Source organism: Grampus griseus, assembly GCF_964374135.1.
Source record: "Grampus griseus genome assembly, chromosome: 12".
Classification (NCBI taxonomy): Eukaryota; Metazoa; Chordata; class Mammalia; order Artiodactyla; family Delphinidae; genus Grampus; species Grampus griseus.
Window position 1 is genome coordinate 76,469,125 of NC_139006.1, and position 16,048 is coordinate 76,485,172.

The 16,048-nt window shown below is 49.3% G+C and overlaps 1 protein-coding gene across 1 annotated transcript in view; it reads right to left on the reverse strand.

Annotated features, from left to right (window-relative positions):
• Positions 1 to 504: 504 nt before the first annotated feature.
• The window catches only part of BCL2 (BCL2 apoptosis regulator), a gene marked incomplete at both ends in the record, with an annotated part of 176,669 nt that continues 161,125 nt past the window's right edge, over positions 505 to 16,048 (reverse strand). The window contains one exon of the mRNA XM_082667675.1: positions 505 to 639. Within this exon, the coding sequence (XP_082523801.1) occupies positions 505 to 639 (135 nt within the window). The remainder of the gene's footprint in view (positions 640 to 16,048) is intronic.

Sequence of the window (16,048 nt, forward strand, 5' to 3'; positions counted from 1 at the left end):
TATTAAGAACACAGCCTCCAGGGCAAAAAAAAAAAAAAAAGGCAAAGAAAGCGAACACCTTCTTCCTAACCTCCAGCAGCCAGAAGCCCGGCTTCTGGAACAGTCAAGTCCTTTGTCAATTTGTTTGCTTTTCAGATGGTGAGTCAGTTGGGCCAACAACATGGAACAGAAATCCGTGTTTATAGGCACAGGAGACCAGGTGGAGCCATCCAGGTGGGGCTTAGTAATTAGCAGTAGGGTTTCCAAAGACATGTTCAATGGGACTGTCTTAAATAAATAAATCTTATTTTTCTTAATAATGTAAAAAATAAATTGTATTTCCCTTTGGCAGTAAGTAGCTGATTCGACGTTGAGCCTGAAAGCTGTTTTTTCGTTGTTGGTGGTGGTTTGTTTTTGTTTTTAAGAGACCACAGCTTCGCTTCATGGTACATCAGTGACAATGCATATTATTTCTACTGCTTTAGTGAACCTTTTGCATATGTGTTTGTGGCCGGCTTGTGGACTTCACTTATGGCCCAGATAGGCACCCAGGGTGATGCAAGCTCCCACCAGGGCCAGACTGAGCAGTGCCTTCAGAGACAGCCAGGAGAAATCAAACAGAGGCCGCATGCTGGGACCGTACAGCTCCACAAAGGCATCCTGCAGTGGGAAGAGGAGGGAAGGAAAAGAATATTAGAGCGGCACAGACAGAATGCCAGATGACAGGGAGAAAGGCATCTGAAGTGCCTGGGCACCTTCAGGAGGGTGAGGGGAAAGGTCAAACGCACTTTGGGGGCAATGATTTCAGACCCACTCTTTTCACTTTCATTCAGGAAATATTTTTTGAGACCCTACTTATATAACAGACACTGTAGAGATACAGCAGTGAATGAAATAGGCTAAAAGCGCAAAAGCTTTGACCCAGTGGAGTAGGATAGACAGTAAACAAAACTACATGTTTCATATAGTGTATTAGAGAGTGGTAGGTGCTAAGGGAAAAGATAAAACAGCAAAGGCAGTTAGAAATACGGGAGGCTTTGCAATTTTAGCTAGCATGACCATTTGTAAAAATAATTTTTAAAAAAAACCCAACTACTCCTTTATTGAGTGCTTGCTATATAAACAGATGCCTGACATGCATTATTTTATTTATTCTTCATACCCATCTTATGGATTCATTTTCTTTGTTCTTGTGCTGTAGGAAAAAAGCTGAGACCGTTGAATGCTCATTTCTTAGATATGTTGGGGAGGATTAGATTCCATGTTTAGGCCCAATGAGTATCTGGACAATTCTAAATATATCTGAATATATAAAGCAGTAAGTGAAATGTTCCCTTGGTGTGGTTAATCAGGCATGAAGAGGAAAACAAGATGTAGCTCCAGTTAGGCCCTTCACTATGGGAGATGGTGACATACGGAGACGTCCCGCATCACTGTGTGGAGGAGGGTCTGACGATGTTTACTGTGTTTTTGTCTGTTTGGGGCAAGTACTGCAGTAGAGGGACCAGGTATCATCTTTGTCTCTCCAGTGCTATGTGTGGTCTTGATACATGTAGGTGTTTGAGAAATGTTTGTTCAATTAAAGAGTGAAGTTTTCTGAAGTCGAACATTGGTTTGAATTCTGTGTTTGGCCTAGTACTTCACCTAGATGCTTACTCGGCCTTCTTGAAATTATTCCTTTTGTATACAGAAACCTCTGGACATCTTGCAGTAGTCTCGAGAGTTTAAGGCATCATTAGGGAATATTCTCATGTTATTGAATATAAACTTACACAATTATTTTTCACGACTGCATAGTATTCCACAATATATGTTTATATATCTATATCTATGCTGTACTTTATTTAACCAGTTCTTTATTTGGGTTGTTTTAAACTTCTGCTCTCATAAACAACATTATGATACAGCTTTATACATAAATTCTTGTCTACTTGTTTGGATTTTTTTAGACAGATTCCCAGAGGTGAACTCAGTTGACCAATCATCAGAATTGCCCCCCACAGTCACGAAAGGTTTGTGTGGAGCCATCCTCACTGGTTGCCCTGTGACCAGTGGCACCTTTTACAAAAGGCAAACAAGAGGGAATTCCCTGGCGGTCCAGTGGGTGGGACCCGGCACTTTCACTGCCGAGGACGTGCATTCAAACCCTGGTCGGGGAACTAAGATCCTGCAAGCTGCAAGGTGTAGCCAAAAAAAGAAAAAAAAAACCGGCAGACGTGGGTTTAGGGCAGTGGGTCTCAGTGCGGTGGTCTTGTCCCCCAGGGGACATCTGGCGATGCCTAGAAACATGTTTGGTAGTCATGGTCTGGGATGGGCGTGCTGTTGGCATCTAATGGGTAGAAGCCAGGGATGCTGTTCAGTATCCACAAGGCGCCGGACAGCCCTTACCACAGAGAATTATCCACCCCAAAGCGCCAACAGTGCTGAGGCTGAGGAGCCCGGCGAAGAAAGGTTTGGAAGAAACTCTGTAATCAAGGCCCAAGGAAGACCCAGTGGTCCATCTAGTGTGTCAACAGCTTTGGTCGAATTAGTACAAGATTACTTAGTCTAGACAAATAACTTCTCCCCATGAGTGAGCTGTACCTTCAGATGTACTAGATTAACTTTTACCAGGAGAGGGCGCAAGGGTTTTCTTCTTTCTTAATCTATTGTTAACATTTTCAAAGTTTGAGCCTTAGCAAGCAAGGCAGTAGACATAAATGAAATATGTGCTTAGTGCCCTTAGCGCAAAGCTGAGCTAACACTCACGGCTGTTTGTCAAGACACCTCCCGCCTTCCCTACATGTAAGTGGGATAAATGGGGCAGAAAGGGGTCAGGACCTATTTAGAGAAACTGCCTCTTGCAAAGTGCATCTCAGGATCCCACAGACACAACAGCAAACGTCTAACAGCCCTCCCCTCTGTGCTGTTCTCCCTGAGGGATGGGCAGGCCGGAACCCGCAAGAGCCCAGCCAAAGGGCACCCCAAATTCCTCAGAGTACCAACACTGGGCAGTATGCAATTTGGCTTGATGTTGAGAGGGGTCAGTGGTTGGACCCAGCATCCCTTTAGTTATCAATTGAGTTTTCTGTGGCAGAATATGAAACAGGCTAAGGCCTAGGCCATCTGACCTTTCCAGACCAGGAGCCATCCTGGGAAAGTGGAGGAAGCAGCGACAAACTCAGGCTGCTTTGTCTGGTGCACAGTACCAGCAGGAGAAGAAACGCCTCTCCAAATACCCCCAACTCTCTGGGGCCAGAATAATTCCCTCTCCCAAGACCCAGCCCCTCACATTAATAACTATGCTTCTAATGGACCTCATGGCCCATTTCTGATGTGCAGTATAAAGAAAAAAATCATTTCTAAAGTGGAATGAGCTAAAGACGCATCTCTTAACCCAAAGAATGAGCACAGAGACGATGACGCAGCCCCAGGGATCTGGGAATTAGCTCTGAACTCGGGGGACAGGGTCTGGGTGAAATCCCAGTTTGACGTTTTATTGCTTATGACCTTGAACAAATTACCCAACCCTGAGCTTCATTTATTTCACCCATAAAATTGGTTGTTGTGAAGATAAACGTAGGTGACTGAAGCCATTTGTAAATGTGGCCCAGAGTGTGAACTAGTGGAAACAGTACCTTGTTCTCTGGCCTGTCTTCTTGCTAACCTGCTACATCCCTCCTAAAACTGCCCTTCCCTCCAGATGGTCTACCGAGCCTGCTAATTTCCAGAAACAATTTACTAGCTCCCTCTATAAAGTGTCAGCTTTTGGTTCTGAAGATGCTTGGTGATTTCTATAGAAACTGTGAATTCAAACGTACCTGTCATGTGTTCTGGTGATAACACACGCCCAACTCTACTTCCTCGTAAATTATTAAGTCAGGTTGTAGGGCTGAGGGGCATTCTTTAAACCCCCTGAGATGGAATCTGGCTCCTACGGTTTGCCCATCTGTGATTCTAAAGTGCAGAGCAGACCCTGTTGTTTCAGGACTGAAGATCCTAAAGCTACTTTCATGGAGAGTCTTCTTGCTTTTTCAAACATCCTGATTAGGGTGATTTCCGAAGTCTGTTTGAACAGTCTGTCATTATTTGTTTAAGTTTGAAAGCTGTTTTAAATAAACACATGCTCATTTTATGTATTAAAAGCAACAAAGAGGGAAAAAGAAAACCTGGGCCATCGTCATGTGATTCAGACAAAATCCCAGCCTATATATTCAGAAGGCACGGCAGCCCTTGCTCATGTCAGGACTGGCAAGGGCTCTGCCTGACCTCAGGGATGGGCACAGCAAGTCCCCAGGGAAGGGTCCTTTCTTCTGTTGGCCTCTCACATCATAGAGAAGGCAGGCAGTGCCCCAGCTCTGCGTGCTCTTTTGCAGACAGCTTCCCCACAAACTACAAATTCAGAGGCCACAGATGGTCTGAGTCTGAGTTCCACCCAGGGCTGGCATCAGTGGGGCAGGGCGGCCAACATCCCAACCCCGGACCCTGGCTGCAGGGTTGGAAGTAAGCCAGGGAGATGTGGACGGGACAGACGGATGGGAACAGACCAGACTCAAGACTCCTAAGCCAGGGAAAGTTGGGGGGAGGCGGTAAAAGTATCGTCCCTCCTGCACTGGGACCACTCTCACCCGCTTCTCCCTCTTCCTCCCTCCCTCCCTCCCTCCCTTCCTTCCTTTCCCCTCTTCCTCTAGTTCTCTCTCTCTCCTGCCCCCCTCCCCGACACAGACACACACATACAGGTCCCTCAAGGCAGCCCACCCTCCAAAATTTTCCTTTCCCCTTCAGAATCCTTCAAAAAGTTTCGTTTAAACCTGATTCCAAATAAAACGAGATTTAAAAACGAATCAGATTGGCAAAAACTGAAAAAGAATACTGAGTTCTGCTGAAAAGGATGGGGTAGGGATGGGGGTGGGAGCCCCAGATACTCTTACACAACTGATAGACTCCCAGGTACAGGTAAATGGAGAGACCTTTCATATTTGGCAATGCACAGCAAAAGCTTTAAAAATATTGTCGTTTTGTTAGTAATTCTACTTCTAGTTATTTATCTTGAAAAAATGAATAAAACCTGAAAACAAAAATATCTGAAAATATGGTAATGGAATATGGGTCGGTCACTAAAAATTATACCCTATATTTATTGGCAAGGAGAGATATTCTCAACATAACACTGAGTGAAACAAAACCAACGTCCGCAAGTCCAGGCCCCTGGCTCCATGCTGGCTCTCATTGCTCCTTGCACCGTGGGGAAATTTAATGTGGTCTTGGTTGGCTATAGACAAATTAGGACTTCAGCTACGTTCCACAATCTTTGAGCTGACTTCTGTGGATACATTATATCATCATGGGAGGCCCTAAGCGGGGGAAGTCATCCCGCTATCAAAGAGCTTGCAATCTAGAGAGGGGATGCCTCTTTGTGCACAGTGAACTAAATCAAATGGAGGCGCGCTGCCATTTTCTACCTGCACAGAGCAGGAGGTCCTGTCGGCAGAACCCAAAGAAAATCAGATGGTGCTAACAGGAAACTGAACACTGCTATCAAATGCCTTTGATATTTTCTATTTGTCATGGCTTTATCATTTTGTCTCCATGGGGATCACCTCCCTCATGACAACCTGAGGGCAAGGGTTAGAAAATAGAAAAGACGGTGGACTTCCCTGGTGGCGCAGTGGTTAAGAATCTGCCTGCCAATGCAGGGGACACGGGTTCGAGCCCTGGTCCGGGAAGAGCCCACATGCCGTGGAGCAACTAAGCCTGTGAGCCACAACTACTGAGCCTGCGTGCCACAACTACTGAAGCCCGTGCACCTAGAGCCCGTGCTCCGCAACAAGAGAAGCCACCGCGATGAGAAGCCCGTGCACCGCAACGAAGAGCAGCCCCTGCTCGCCGCAACTAGAGAAAAGCCTGCGCACAGCGACGAAGACCCTAAATAAATAAATAAATAAATAAATAAATTTATAAAAAAGAAAGAAAATGGAAAAGGCAAAATATAGTAACTCAAAACTGAGTGGGCAGTTACCTCCAGGTAAGTTCAGATCTCCTGCGCTTGTGTGGTAATACCTAGTAATGATAATGCCCTTTATATAAATGAGGCAAATGAAATGTAGACTGGGAAAGTAAGTCATTCACAGTGTGTACTAATAAGCTGCCATGAGGCGGAGAAGGGACTAGAGGCTGCGCCCGCATCCCCGGCCTCCTATGCTCAGTGGCTGAGGACCCTGGCAGGCACTTGGCTCTGTCCCCCTGCTCCCCTCCCCCCTGCCTCCCTCACCCTGCGCCTCCCATCCAACCTTGACCCCATCCTGCCCCCCAGTCACCTCTGGCCTTCCAAGCGTCACTGAAAGTCGTCTGGCCAGGCAGATGGGGGCTGCTGTAAATTCATGGTCTCCAGACTCAGTGAATTCTAGAAAGCACTGAGCACTCCCTTCCCCTGGGTCAGAGCTTGGCTCTGCTCCTTTCCATGACTATTCCAAACAGCCACCACTGTTCTCATGTGTCCCTTCACTGTTTAACAGCTGATGTCACCTCTTTCTTCTCTGAGAAAATCGGGCCATTGGGTGAGAATCACCCCAGTTTCCTGTCTGGGAGCACCCACTAACTCACATCTCTATCTGTCCTCCCCTGCTCTTTACACCCCGCTCCCTTATTCCACCATCTCCTGTTGCTTCTGGAACCTTCCTCCATCAGTTGTCCCAGCTCCCAACTACAATGTCAACCTCATCCACCTCTGTCTCTTATTTCCTTGGCATATAAACATTCAGATTTCCTCAAAATGTCCACACTGATGCTGGGTTCCACCCTAAACATTACCTTTTCTCTTCTTTTCCCCCAAGACAAACTGCTAACCTACTCTCATCAGCTGCTTTTCTACCACATTTTAATCCATTCAGCCTGGCCGCTTCCTCCACTGCGCTTTTCTTTTTTTTTAAAGAGAGAAACTTTTTCTTTTAAATTAATTAATTAATTGATTTTGTTTGTTTGTTTGCGTTGGGTCTTCATTGCTGCACGTGGGCTTTCCCTAGCTGCGGCGAGCGGGGGCTATTCTTTTGTTGCGGTGCACGGGCTTCTCATCGCGGTGGCTTCTCTTGTTGCGGAGCACGGGCTCTAGGTGCGCGGGCTTCAGCAGTTGTGCTCGTGGGCTCTAGAGCACAGGCTCAGTAGTTGTGGCGCATGCGCTTAGCTGCTCCGCGGCATGTGGGATCTTCCCGGACCAGGGCTTGAACCTGTGTCCCCTGCGCTGGCAGGCGATTCTTAAGCACTACGCCACCAGGGAAGTCCTCCACTGCGCTTCTGAAACCACTCTCCCGAGACTACCAATACCCTCCATGTGGCTAAATCCACTGAATACTTTTCAGATCATACCTGACTGAACATTTTGACACACTGGATGCTGAGATCACTGTAAACCTTTGCCTCCTGGAGAACTTCTTCTCCATCTCTTCATGGGCACCTCCTCTTCTGTCTGCCCTGATGGGTACTTGATGCTCCCTGAGCAGCCTGGACTGTCTTCTCTCTCTTTGGCTAATCTTCACTCTCATCGTCTTAAACACCGCCCCCCCCATGATGATATCTCTGAAACCTTTGTATCCAGCCCCACTTGCTCCTCTGACAGCCAGATTCCTATTCCAATCGTCTTCTTAGATGACCCACCAGAAGTTACAATACAGCCTGTCCAGACTGGAGCCATCAAAGCCCCTCCAGCAAGCCGGCCTCTCTTCTCACCTTTACAGCGTCCATGCTCTCAAGTAAACCCACACCCTGAGAGTCTCCTAGATATTTCCTCTTCTCCCCCATCCATTCATTCACAGGTAAATCCCACAGTCTTAGGTTGGGTTCCCCCAGAAGCAGACCCTAAGAAAAAGACTGGACTGTAAGCAGTTTTTGTGGGAGGTGATCCCAGGAAACACTAGCAGGAGAGTGGGGAAGTGAGACAGAAAAGGGAACGTGGCCATGAGTTACCTTGCCAAGCAAGTTACTGCCGCTGGCAACTGGAACTGAATCCTGCTGGGAAATCTGGGGGTCAGTGCAGAACACGCACATTTCGTTATTCCAGTAAGCGGCTAGGGAGCTGGGATATTTGTACACCACTTCCTTCCATTCATTGGCTGAGGGTTGCTCCTATGGAGGTATCAATATCCCAGCACTTCTGGCCAGTCACGTGCACAGGTAAAGTGGGCTCTAGAGGCCAGAGAAAGCCCTTGGGGCAAGAGATTCAGATGCTGTATCTCCTGTAGTTGGAGGTCACGCTAGAGAGCTCTGAAGTGGTAAGGGCAAGGGGATTCCACAGGACGGTATATGTACCACTGATTTCACCACCTAACTATTTCTCTCCCCGGGATTACTGCTAGGATTTCCCATCTGATCTCTCTGCCTTTAGTCTAATGCCCTACCCTTCAATCTCCTCTTGCTACTGCAGGCAGAGTGATCTATTCAGAATCAAATCTGTCACTTCCATGCTTACCTCCAAATTCTTTGACATGACATCCAAGGCTCCCAGTGCTCTGCCCCAACCTCGTTTCTTGCTCAGCTCTGTCACGTGTAAGTTCATTTTAGTTCATTCAGGAATTCAGTGCAATCATGTTTTGCAGGCAACTTTCTCCAAGCCCGTGGGTTGAGTTGAATAATCCTCAGCTAGTCCCTGTTTGCATGTCTGTCTTCCCGCATTCAGTGATTAGCACCTGGAGGTGCAGGGACCATGTTTTATTTATCTTTGGATCCCTGGAGCATGTGTCTGTCACATATTTGGCACTCAGCAAATGTTTGTGGAACTGAAATACACTGATTTCTTTTACTAGAGAACAGGTTTTCCAAATGTATCTTAAGAGACGATATTTTTTAAAAGGAGCATGTTCAAAGGGCAAATAAATGATGGGCTTAAACAAAAGCCGCTGCCTTTTTTTGTAGCAGCAGCCTCTAGGGTCTTCCTGTGAGGAACTGATGCTCAGACGGTTCATAACGGTCAGCGTCAGATCTGACTGGTCAGTGTCTGTGCCATGTCGGTCGTTAACTATTTTGAATATCATCCCACCCGTATGCCCTGTGAGTCTCCAAGGGAGGGATAAGCTGTCGGGCATTTTCCAAACTCACTGGACCATTTATCCCTCTGTCAGGGAGATTCCAGCTGTGTTATGAAGACTGAAAATGCTGCCTGGAGGTGAAAAAAAACAATAATCCTGGGCACGACAAGAGGGGCAGCATTGGTGCCTGTTGTACAAGACACGGGAGATGATCAGCGGCCCCAAGTCGATCCTGGACCTTCATGGGAACATAAAGACCGCCGGTGGTCACCAGTCTCGGATTCTCCTAACGGGTCTGGGAATCATTCCCCGTAAAAACGATCTGTGGTTTTCCAATGCCCAGAGCCAACTGACGTACAAGCCCCAGGAGAGAGGGAGGCACACACACAGCAGAGAGGAGGGATCTCTCTAAAGCCCGGAGGCAGTGATGCTCCGACACCCACCGTGGCTGAGATCAAAAGGGGAAGCAGGCGGCCAGGCCGCTGGGAGCGGTGGCCAGCACAGCACACGCGAGGAAGTGAGGACTGTTTCTACCTGAATAAAGCAGCTGGTAAGGAAGTGACTCCATTTCCCCCTTATCATTGGCCCGGCAGGGTTTCCTCTGCAGCCACTTGGTGCTGAATGAGTCTGGAGGGTTCCGTCTGGAGAACAGAGCTGCTTTGGGCGGTTGCAGCCTTCTGTCCCCTGGGGCTCTTCCTCTGGCCTCCCCATCCCCTTTACTCCCAAGATACTGATTCCGGGTTTGGGGGAAAAGGAAGGAGAAAAAAAACCCCGACAACCCTAGAGCATATAACTGAAGGACGCGCAGCTGCCTGGCCTGCAGATCGAGGTGCCCAGTGAGCGTGAGAAACAGGATGACCCTTCCACAAGGACTGCAGGGGCTGCCCCCCGAGTCCCCTCCAGTGAATGGGGCTTGATCTTGGAGGGACTCTGGCCCAGGGGGAGGGGCTAGTTGAATCATAGGCCAAGGACATAAAATGAAACCTAATCTAAGTGTCATCTGGATGTAACCAGAAACCTGCTAGAGAAATGGCAGGAGATGAAAAACCCAAACAAAACAAAAAAACACAACTTGCCTGCCTACCACAGCGGGTCCAGGGAAGTTTGGGTGTATTTTGTGATGCAAATTGAGCTGAGGATGCAAATCAGGCAGGGGCCCTCAGGAGGGAGGGAGGGCAGAAGAAACGAGAACCCCAAGGGTTCCTTCCCTTCTAGAGCAGGGCACAGTTTGAAAGTAATCTGCAAAGGAGTCTGTTGCTCTGGGGACCCTGCAGCCACAGGGCCAGGTCAAAGGCCGCTGGCCCTGTCCATCTGCTGGTCTAATCGCCCTGGGGCTGGGGTACGCTGCTATCTGGAGAGAAGTAGGGTGGCAAATTCCCGGCGGCACTAGCCATGCAAATACTGCAGGGAGTGGGGACTCGGCCACCTGTGGGCTTAGGTCCCTCCTTCCAGGAGGCGAGACCAGTCCAGAGCTTCAAAAGATGTCTGTGGAATTGGGAAAAGTCATGCATCTATAGCAAAAGGTGCTAAAAACTATGTTAAATGATTGGGTCATTTGGTTCATCAGGTTCGGATAATAAACCACAACGAGACGAAAGCCATGTCTGTACGAGACCTCGCAATCTCATCTTTGACTTGCTGATGCATTCGGGAACCAAACATTTTTTTATGAGGTGCTGAGGGTTCTTAAAGCTAAATAAGACACAGGCCTGCCTTGTCAGAATTGCTCCTCGATATTCTCACGCATTCACAGCAGCTCTGGTGAGCTTGAGAGTTCTCTAAACACGTTCAAAACACTTCGTGTGTGTAGGTGCGTACACCCTGCGGGGCTCTGGGGAGGAGGGGGGAGACCAAGTCTGCTGTCCTCCTCTGAAGGGTGCCTTCCACAGGACCTCACAGGCACAGAGGCCACAGGAAACCGCCTTGCAGTGTTTTGGCTTTAAAACAAAGTTACTTCATTTTTCTTCCTGACCTTCCTCATTCCACTACTTTCTTTTGGCTAGAGTGCCCTGCCTTTTCTGGTGCTTGACCTCTTCTTGCTTTGGGCTTATGCTATTTTCACTGTTTGGGGGGAAACATCACCTTATGATATTTTGTTAGGACGAAAGTACATTGAGCAAAAAAAGTGTAATTAGGGCTTCCCTGGTGGCGCAGTGGTTGAGAATCTGCCTGCCAATGCAGGGGACACGGGTTCGAGCCCTGGTCTGGGAGGATCCCACATGCCACCGAGCAACGGGGCCCGTGAGCCACAACTACTGAGCCTGCGTGTCTGGAGCTTGTGCTCCGCAACAAGGGAGGTCTCAACAGTGAGAGGCCCGCGCACCGAGATGAAGAGTGGCCCCCCACTCGCCGCAACTAGAGAAAGCCCTCACACAGAAACGAAGACCCAACACAGCCAAAAATAAATAAATAAATAAACAATTTTTTAAAAAAGTGTAATTATTACAACTCAACAATAAAAAGACAAGTAGCCTAATTAAAGAATGGGCAAAGATTTGAATAGATATTTCACCAAAGAAGATATACAAATGGCCAGTAAGCTCAAGAAAAGACATTCATCCATCATTAGGGACATGCAAATGAAAACCACAACGAGATATCACTTCACACCCGCTAGGCATGGCTTTAAAGTGAAAAGTGGACAATAACGAACGCTGACGAGCAGGAAGAGAAATTGGAGGCTGCGCACGTTGCCGGTGGGAACAGAAAACGGCGCAGTCTCTGTGGAAAACGGTGGTGGTTCCTCAAAGAGTTGGCCAGTTGTCCCATGACTCAGCAATTCCACTCCTAGATATATGCCCAAGGTAACTGAAAGTATATGTTCACACAAAAACTTGTACACAAATATTCACATCGGCATTATTCATAATAGCCCAAAGTGGAAATGACCCAAATGTCTATCAGCTAATGAACAAATAAACAAAGGGTGGTACCATCCATACCATGGAATATCATTCAGCCATAGAAAGGAATGAAGCATTGATACAAGCTACAACATGGGTGAACCCTGAAAACATTACGCTGAGTGAAAGAAACCTGGCGTAAATGGTCACATATTGTAATGATGCCATTTCTAGGAAATGTCCAAAATAGATCCACAGTGACAGGAGTAGATTCGTGGTTGCCTGGGGCTGGGGAGAGAGAAGACTGGAGAGCGACTGCTAACGTGTACAGGACTTTTTTATTCCAGAGTGATAAAAAATTAGGAATTAGGGAACAGTGATGATTGTACAACCTTATGAATAGAAAAACCAAAAACCAGTAAGTCAACCACTTTGAACTGAATTTTAAGGTACGTCAATTATTCTTAAAAAATTATATTTTTTACAAGTACACGAAGAAGGGCACTAAACTATTTTTATGCCATGCGGAATTGGACAGAAGAGTTCGCTTGTTCTGTAACCCTTGCTCACAGGTGTGGCCCCCTCGCCAGTGTCCAGGCCTACCTGTATGTGAGCACGAACTTCACCCCCGTGCGCTTGGCAGCAGGTTAGCGCCAGCGCTCCCCGGAGGTCACTGTCTGGGCTGTGCCTGCCACGTGGTCTGTGAATGCAGGGCATGGCCAGGGTACCTACCCCTCTCCCTGCCACACTGCCACACTGCAAGAGTTAATTCATATACCAAAAATGGGAACTGAAAGCAGATGCTTGCTGAGTCCTGCAGCTTGGCCTAAATGCTGTCATCAGGACACTGCTGCTGGGGGACAGGGGGTGAAAGAGGGTCCTTCATTTATCAGTCGTGGAGGACCAGAGTCGAGGGCCGAATGTCTGATCCTCACTTGTTTAAATCAGCAAGTGTTGACTGAGGATGGTGGTAGGGCAGAGTACAAAGAACCTGCATTTCCTAATAGGAACTTGCTGAAAGTGGCCTCAGACCTGAAGGGGGTATGTCAGAGTGAAAAGAGCAAAGCGGAGTGAGCTGGGAGGGCGCCATCCAGAGCGGGGCTCCACCAGCCTCCCTCACTGTGTGATTTGGCCTGCTCTGATGCTTGCTTTCAGGACCGGTTAAGAAGTCAGCACGGGCATCTTTTCTGGAAGCTCCACACCACACTGGCCGTTGCCTTGATGACAGGCTTAGACATCTGTCCAGGATCTCACCTGCCCCCAGCCTGCCCCCTGTGATGCTGCTGGTCCTGGTGTTCTCAGTCTGCAGCAAGTGAGTCACCAGCTCTGCTTAAAGCTCCCAGGATGCTAGCTAGCATCCTGCTGCAAAGCACCTCGGGATATAGTAAGCCGCACCCTGGTTCCCAGCTCCCCGGTTCTGCAGCCTCGCGAGTCATTGTGTGGTGGTGAGAATGACAAGGGGATCCCCAAGCGGCCCATGAGAGAAGCGTCTCCCGCACACCACGGAGCCGTCCACCTCTCACTAAGAGAACAGCAAGCCCGTCCTCCACGCCTGGGGAGAGGGTGGGCACGGCGGTGGACGTGCTCAGTCGGCTCCATGTGGGTGTGCACGAAAAATCTGCTTTCACTTTGTAGTTTATGATTGAGTTCAGTTCACCTGGAAAGACTCAATGGGAATAAAAACAGATGCATTTCAAGGTGCACTGCCTGGCTCTTTGACAGCCCTCTTCCTCCCACATCAGACAGTCTTCCTGCGTCCAGGGAAGACAGCAGACCTCTCCATCACAAGGAAAACGCAAAGTCTCCGTTCACGGCAGCAGCTATTACTACTGAGATGTACAAACCCGGGCAAGGTCAGCGCTGCGGGTCTGGATTCCGGCTTATTACAGGGATCCAGATACGCTGGTGCGGCCACTCATCTAAATAGATGCTCACGGTGAAGGACATCTGACAGTGTGTGCTCTCTGTTGCCAGAACGATTCAGGGCCTTATATACAAACAGAGAGAGAGAGACACCTGTAGGGAGAGACAGAGAGGAGAGACAAACAGAGAAAGAGAAGAGAGAGACAGAAACAGAGAAAGATAGAGGGAGACAGAGACAGACACACAGAGACAGAGAGAGAAGGAGACTGACATATACACAGAGAAAGACAGAGACACACACAGAGACAGTCACAGAGACCACAAGACAGAGACAGTTACAGAGAGAGGGAGATGGAGACAGAGAGAGACATACAGAGAGACAGAGACAGACACAGAGAGACTCACAGGGAGAGACAGAGAGACAGAGGTCCTGAAAGCAACCCTGGATCTTCCCTCAGCACAGCTTCCAGGGGACTGCCGACTCCACACAAGGACGCCCCTCACAGTGAAGCAAGCCTGCTGTGGACACCAGCAAGGTAGCACTATGACGTGTGCGCCCTGAACAGGCCTGTCAGTGTCGTTGGCAGTGGGCACTGAGAGGGGGAGGCCACGCCCCTGGAGCTCCACTTCCAAGGCCACCGGCACTCCCGACACGTGCTTAGACACACGTGCAGCTGGCCGCGCGGAGCCCGTGGGACCCACCTGCAGAGGCGCTTGGGCATCTGCTGGCTGGACCTAGGATGGGCTCCGAACCACGCCCTGGACTCCTCCTTGGCGAGGGGCCAGCCCAGGACCCCCAGGTGGCCCTGGCAGGTCAGCGGCCAGTGCCCCGTTCACAGGCCAGGCCTCACAGCTCCTCCTGTCACTGGTGCCTCGGAGCAGGGCAGCTGCAGCTGATCTCCACGAGGCAGGCATGCAGCCGGCAGCTGCTCCGTGCCCAGCACTGCGCTCAGCGCCCAGGGAAAACGCGGGGACCGCGGCATCTGTATGACAATGCATTCCTCCAACCCAATACAGCGCCTCAAATCAAGGACTCAGCAAACTCTCTCCCAGTGGGATGACTCAGAGATGGCAGTGTCCTACTGGAAACACTGCTCACCCCTAAGGTCATAAGGAGAAGTTCAAGTTTGGGCTGGCGAAGCCTTCAGGTGGGACTTTAGTTCTAACAAATTGTTATTTCCACCGAGGGAACCCCTTGGCCAAGTGCATGAACCTCGGATCCACGTGCAACATGCTTTTCACGATAAATTCGGCGCACGGTCACACGCTTTGGGCGGCTCTTGGTGGCCCCACATGGGGCTTTTTCACGAGTACGGCCCTGGCTCCTCTCACTTTGATCTCTCCTTCGGACACATCTGAAGCAAGCAATCCAACCACAGTCAAACCACTTATCCAAGTACTTCTTTAGTGTCTACTTCCGGGATGAGAAGAGAGAACTAACTGCACCAACCCTCATGAGGCGGCTCTCATAAACGATATTACACAGAAGAGGCTGGGCTCAGAGAGGTTACATGACTTGCCCAAGGTCACACAGCTGCAGTTTGAACTGTGCAACTCCTGGTTATGAGCTTTTTCAACTCACTTTGCTTCTCCTGTTGGAGACAGAAAAGAAGTAGGAGGTCCAGGCCTTGAGGATACAAGCAGTAAGACAGGTTAAACAGAAAGTCCTGAAGGGTGACAGGGAAGGCTCGATAAACCCGTCAGCAGTCTTTAAGATGGGCTGGAGGGGACAAAGTTAGACAGGAGCCCAGCCTGAAGGACTTGCGTAAGGGGAGAAAAGAGGTGCTGGTGTTTCAGGGCAAGGGATTCAGGTCGGGGTTGGGGCCACACCGTGGCGGCTAGGCTTGTGTGTGCAGGTGCGGCCGAGAGGAGGGAAGAAGCCCCCGTGATCAGGGAGCACACGCAGGTCCCAAGCCCCCCACGAGCCCAGCTGCTCTGCAGTCTGGATCCCCCAGGAACGCGTGCGGCTTTCTGGACTCCCTCGCTGTGTGGTTCGGCCTCGGTGGCCGCTCCTGCACACGTCACCTCAAGAGTATTTAAAAATGACATGTAGACAGAGATGTGAACCCCAAAGCAGAAACTCCTCCCACAGTGTTCGGGAAAAGCCCGCCTACGTATGGGGCTGCTTCACCAGGACATCTGGAAGGTGAAGGAGAACGTTTCCTTGCATCACAAAAGCAAATCCAGCTAGAAGCCTATTTAGGATGTTAAGATAGGAAACTCCAGGGCCTCCATGGTGGGGAGTGGATTTCGACCCTTCCAAGGGCTCTGCTCAAGGGTTCCTGCTGAATCAAAGTGTCCCCAGCAGCGCCCCCCTGACCCCGGTCTCGGGCGGAGAGAGAGGCAAGGAGAGCCAGCCATGTGGTC